General features: G+C 39.4%; 1 protein-coding gene across 1 annotated transcript; it reads left to right on the plus strand.

The window, feature by feature from the left end:
* Positions 1-1,211: 1,211 nt before the first annotated feature.
* LOC127798877 (pentatricopeptide repeat-containing protein At3g26630, chloroplastic-like) lies at positions 1,212-3,372 on the plus strand. Its single transcript, XM_052332517.1, has 2 exons — positions 1,212-2,536; positions 2,634-3,372. The coding sequence occupies exons 1-2, from the start codon at positions 1,279-1,281 to the stop codon at positions 2,759-2,761; spliced, it is 1,386 nt and encodes a 461-aa protein (XP_052188477.1). The 5' UTR covers positions 1,212-1,278; the 3' UTR covers positions 2,762-3,372.
* The last annotated feature ends 1,999 nt before the right edge of the window (positions 3,373-5,371 follow it).

Below are 5,371 nucleotides of genomic sequence, written 5' to 3' on the forward strand. Positions count from 1 at the left end.
TGTTTTTATTCCCATCATTTTGCCTCACCTAGTCCCTTCTCTTTTGTTTTTTGGTTTGCTCCCAACTTTTTAGCTTTTCCAACTTCCTAGTATGCTTGTCTCTGTGCATGTTCCCTTTGTAGGGTGGCTTTGTGTTGTTTGTGGATCTTTGTTGTCCTCAAACAAAACAAAACAAAAAAGTGAAAAAGAAAAGAAACATAAACTTAATAAAAGTTATCATCACAAACACAATGAGATTGATAAGAGTTTTGGGATCAATTACCACCCACTTCGAATAATGGTCATGCTCTTAGCTAGTTCCTCTCGGTTTTGAAACATTCTTAGTATTCCTCTAGCATGAGCTTATATGCACTTGTTATACCCGCAAAAAGATAGCAATGCTCGATCTCGCAATAGATCATTTGACGCTTTAGTGAGTCACTATACTCGAGACTAAATGACATAATAATGATACAATCAATGCGTAATTAACGAAATACCTAATTCATGAAAAATTATGCCTTTGTATAAGCTTGTTACGAATTCCGTAAAAAATTAGATTATGACACATAAGTAGTTAAATTTGATCTCTTGAATGAGCTTGGTGAGCTGACAATATAATATGAGCGTAGGCTTAGTCTTGGGCCTTTTTTTATCTTTCAAGCTTGGATAACTTTGGGTCAAGCCTTGAACCTATTCTAGATTTAGGCCCAATTTTTTAGATATGATCTTCTTAGGCTTTAAATCTAAGACGTTGGCTTAGATCTCTCATAATTACCCAATATAATATTTCACTAATGCAGTCATAATTCTCCTCCTTGTGCTCATGTAACAACGATACAAAATTTAAATATTTGTATCCCATTAATAAAGAATAGGTATTACACCAACAATTCTCCCCTCATGGTTATATTATATTGACATAAAATTTAGATATTTATATCCCATTAATAAAAAATGAGTATTAGACTAACAATTCTCCACTCCTACTTATGTTATATGGACACAAAATTTAGATATTTGTTTCCCATTAATAAAGAATGAGTATTACACCAACAATTCTCCCACTCGAGCTCATATTATATCGACACAAAATGTTGATATTTTGTATGATCTTCAATGCTAAATATTACCCAAAATCTTAAAATTCTATATTGAAATAATATTTTTGATTTATTTATTTCTTGTTCTTACGGTTCCATAGAATTAGAGATATGCGTGTCAATGCCGCCGCATTGTTCATTGTTCAGAGCGTTTTCTTTCGCAAGTCTGATACATTAAGCATAAGTTGTATATATAATGGTTGCGTTCTTCTCATGCACTCCCGATACTCTTCCGAGAAGAAACCCATTCCAGAGCTCCACCAACGACTACAGCAAGAGCCACACAAGAAGGATTGGCTCCCGGGATGCCTTCTTCTTGCTTCACAATTGCTCCGATTTCAAGCAGCTCAAGCGAATCCATGCGAGAATCATTCGGAGCGGCCTCTCTCACGACCAACTGATCGTCGTCAAGCTGCTCCGAAGATGCTCGTCTATCGGAGAGATGGAGTACGCAACTTCGGTGTTCGATCAGCTCCCTCGCCCTCCAACCATGGTGTGGAATCTCATGATTCGGTTCCACGTCGTTAACGGCAGCCCGCGACAAGCGCTGGTACTGTTTGGTCTCATGATCTGCAGAGGCGTGCCGCCTGATAAGTTCACTTTCCCGTTCGCCATGAAAGCCTGCTTGGCCTTAGCGTCGCCTTCGTCGGGGAAGGAGGTTTTTACTCTCGCTGTCAAATGTGGGTTTTCCCGGGATATCTTCTTGCAGAATACACTGATGGATCTCTTCTTCAAATGCGGGGACTCCGAGCATGGCGGCAAGGTGTTCGACAAAATGCGTGTGAGAAACGTAGTATCATGGACCACCATGATTTCTGGGCTGGTTGCCTGCGGCGAACTGGATGCTGCTCGTTTGATGTTTGAGCAAATGCCGAAGAGAAATGTTGTCTCTTGGACCGCAATTATTAATGGCTATGCCAGAAATCAACGGCCCAATGAGGCATTTGAATTGTTCAGGAGGATGCTGCAGGTCGATAATGTCAAGCCCAATGAGTATACACTGGTTAGCCTGTTGATCGCCTGCACTGAACTCGGGAGCCTGAACTTGGGTCGCCGGATTCATGACTTCGCTGTCAAGAATGGGTTTGATTTAGGGGTTTTCCTAGGAACAGCTCTTATTGATATGTACAGCAAATGCGGTAGCTTGGAGGATGCCAAGCGAGTTTTCGACAGCATGGATATCAAGAGCACGGCTACCTGGAATTCGATGATTACTAGTTTAGGAGTGCACGGGCGTGGAGAGGAAGCTCTAAATCTATTCGAGAAGATGGAGGCAGCGAATGTAGAGCCGGATGCAGTCACGTTTGTGGGAGTGTTGTGTGCTTGTGTACGCACAAAAAATGTCACTGGTGCTCGCAGGTACTTCAGACGTATGACTGAACGTTATGGTATCAGCCCCAATGCGGAGCACTATAGTTGCATGGTTGAACTCTGCAGCCACGCCAACATTCCAGGTGAAATTGGCAAATTGGTGGATCCCTAGCCTTCTCAGCTAATTGTGTGTTACAAAGCGTTGCCCAGAGCAAGAAATTCATTGCTATTGCTGCGCAGAGTTTGCAACTCATGCGGCTAAGGTGGGAAGGACATTGGGCTGGTTTTCTGATAACAAAAATGATGCTCTGAACCATCACAATGATATATTTACCACGAATACATGGTGGCAAACTTTCATCTGGTAAAGAAGGTGGCTGCTGTTGACATCAAGCCAGAGATTTAGGCGGTTTACAAGAAGTTGCCAGGTATATACATAAACAATTGTAATTCAGCTGGTAAATTTCCCCAGTTCTAACTTATTATTTATACTGTAACTAGTAACTTTTTTGAGTCTTGAAAGGCTTTTTAGGAATTTAGCGAGTCTTCATCAATTAAGGTTCCCTAGTATATAGTGCATGTTTTAAGGATGAGATAGATGAGTATAGGGAAAAAAAAAAAAAGGAAAACGCTCTCTTTACCAAATAAAGTGATAGTTTAATGGCAGGACACTTTGAAAATATCCCATTTGAAGTTTGAATTTGTAGGTTCAATTCCTAACTCCGCTAATGCTTATACAAAGGTTGTCTAATGCCACATAATCCAGGGGTTAAGTGGACGGATCAATTATGTTGTGAATGAGATCACAAGGTAATGGTTTAATAGATGATGAAAATTTTATTAATAAACCAACAGCTGAAACTGCCCAAATACAATACCATCCTAGGACCATGAAGCAACAACCACCCTAAACAGAAAGGGCACAAATTCCTGGAGCTAAACCAAAATAAAACTACTGGTAGTAGAACAGAAAGTATGAGACTACCCCTGTTTGGAACCCTTCTGAAAAATCCCAAAAAAACCTTGTATAATAATGTAGAAGCACCTTCAGGAATTCCGATTTAGTTAACGTGAATTTGTCTGCACATTCTCTCCCCTTTCCTTTAAATCTTCTTCTGGCAGCATCTTACACAGCAGCTCCAAGACTTATAAAATCTCAAGCATGGACAAATTCCACCAAGGTCTATGGACAAATTCCACCAAGCATAAAAGATTCTAAAGCCTATCAAAAAAATCAAAGAAAACATTTAGCAAAAAAGAAAAATAAAAGAAAAACCAGTAACAAAGAGGTCCTGCACAAAATAGCACATCCACTGGAAAATCTCAAAAGGCAATGCAAATAGGCACAGTGGAAGAGAGACTCTTCTAGATAATTCGACCACCAGGCTGAAAAGAATAACATGTCCAAACTTCCTAAATCATTTTCTAAGACAGCCATCATCAACAAACCCAAAACCTAATATTATTCTGAGAAACCATCAAGCAGCCAGCAGGAAAAAAACAGTTGCAAAAGCACAGATGCCCCTCACAGTACTAGATACTAGAATTATGGAGCAATGAATCCTTAAGATTTCCATGCTTCCAGCCACCAACCGTTTCAATTCAAGCTAAAATCAAGCTACAAAAACTTCCGTTCTCCATGATAGGACTGTTAGGACTTTCTCCCCAGAAAACAGGCCATCACCTCACTACAACCCAATCATTTCATATCAAATTTGGAAATTTCCTTAACACAACTCTGCATCAACCTTTTTTTTATGGATAAATGGTAAGATCTTATTAAAGAAAACAACTATCCAACAAGGCCAAACAAGACCAGGTCCTACAACCCCAAACAATATTAAGGACAGCAAAATGATCAGCATCCCAACACAGCAAATACACGTAAATTATCCTAAATTTGCAGCAGGGACCAAAACTGAAGCTGGGGGCCCTCAACTAGGATGTGATGGATCCTTGAATGATAGTCATAATTATTTGGCATTGATATCACCTTGCCTCAACCCTTGGGGTTGTCCCAGCTGATCCTTGCCACAGTTGCTTGGTGTCTTCTTGATTGCACAACACATTTTCCAGTTAGATTCTCGAGGGGTCATGTCTGTCGCAATGCATGGTGGCCTAAATCTTAAATCTTACAGGCATGTGTGGTTAATGCGGTGCTCTACTCACATAGCTATGTGGTGGGGTCTGTGCAAGTATTACACGTCCCTTGTGGCTGTTGCAAGCTCCACCTACCGTGTGGTCGAGTTTTGTCTTTAACTCATATAGATGAGATGATTTATTAATTGTTGGGAAAATTAAGCTATTTTTTCCAAATTCAACTTCACTGTGAATAGTACTATATAGATAAACAGTGCCTGTATAGATGAATAGCACTTTGACTATCACAATGTACCTTGATGTATTTTTAATCAACTCTCAATTCATTAAGCAACCCATAAAGCCAAATTGCTTCCTTCACAGCCTTTGTAATTGCCATGTACTTTGTTTTTGTTGTAGACTGAGCAACTATAGACTCTAAGGTAGATTTCCAACTAATTGATGCCTTTGCTAAAGTGAAAACATAACCAATCGTAGATTGATATTTATCCAGATCACCAGTATAGTCGGAATTACAATAACCAACTATGTATTTACCCATTTTCTCATTCCGCTCAAACACTAAATCAACATTTACGGTATTCAGAATATACCGCATAATCCATTTCATAATTTGCCAATGTTTCTTTTCAGGATCATGCATATACTTGCTCATAACTCCAACTACCAATAAAATATTGGGCCTTGTACATACCATAGCATACATCAAGCTACCAACAGCATTTACTTACAGAACTTTTGACATATACTCCTGTTTCGCATCACTCTTCGAAAATAAATATGCACTAAGCTTGAAATATGGAGCAAATGGGGTACTCACAAGTTTTGATTTTTCACTATGATCAAAATCAATCCTATATCCATCATTTCGAGAAAGC

Source organism: Diospyros lotus, chromosome 4 (assembly GCF_014633365.1).
Source record: "Diospyros lotus cultivar Yz01 chromosome 4, ASM1463336v1, whole genome shotgun sequence".
In the NCBI taxonomy this organism is placed as follows: Eukaryota; Viridiplantae; Streptophyta; class Magnoliopsida; order Ericales; family Ebenaceae; genus Diospyros; species Diospyros lotus.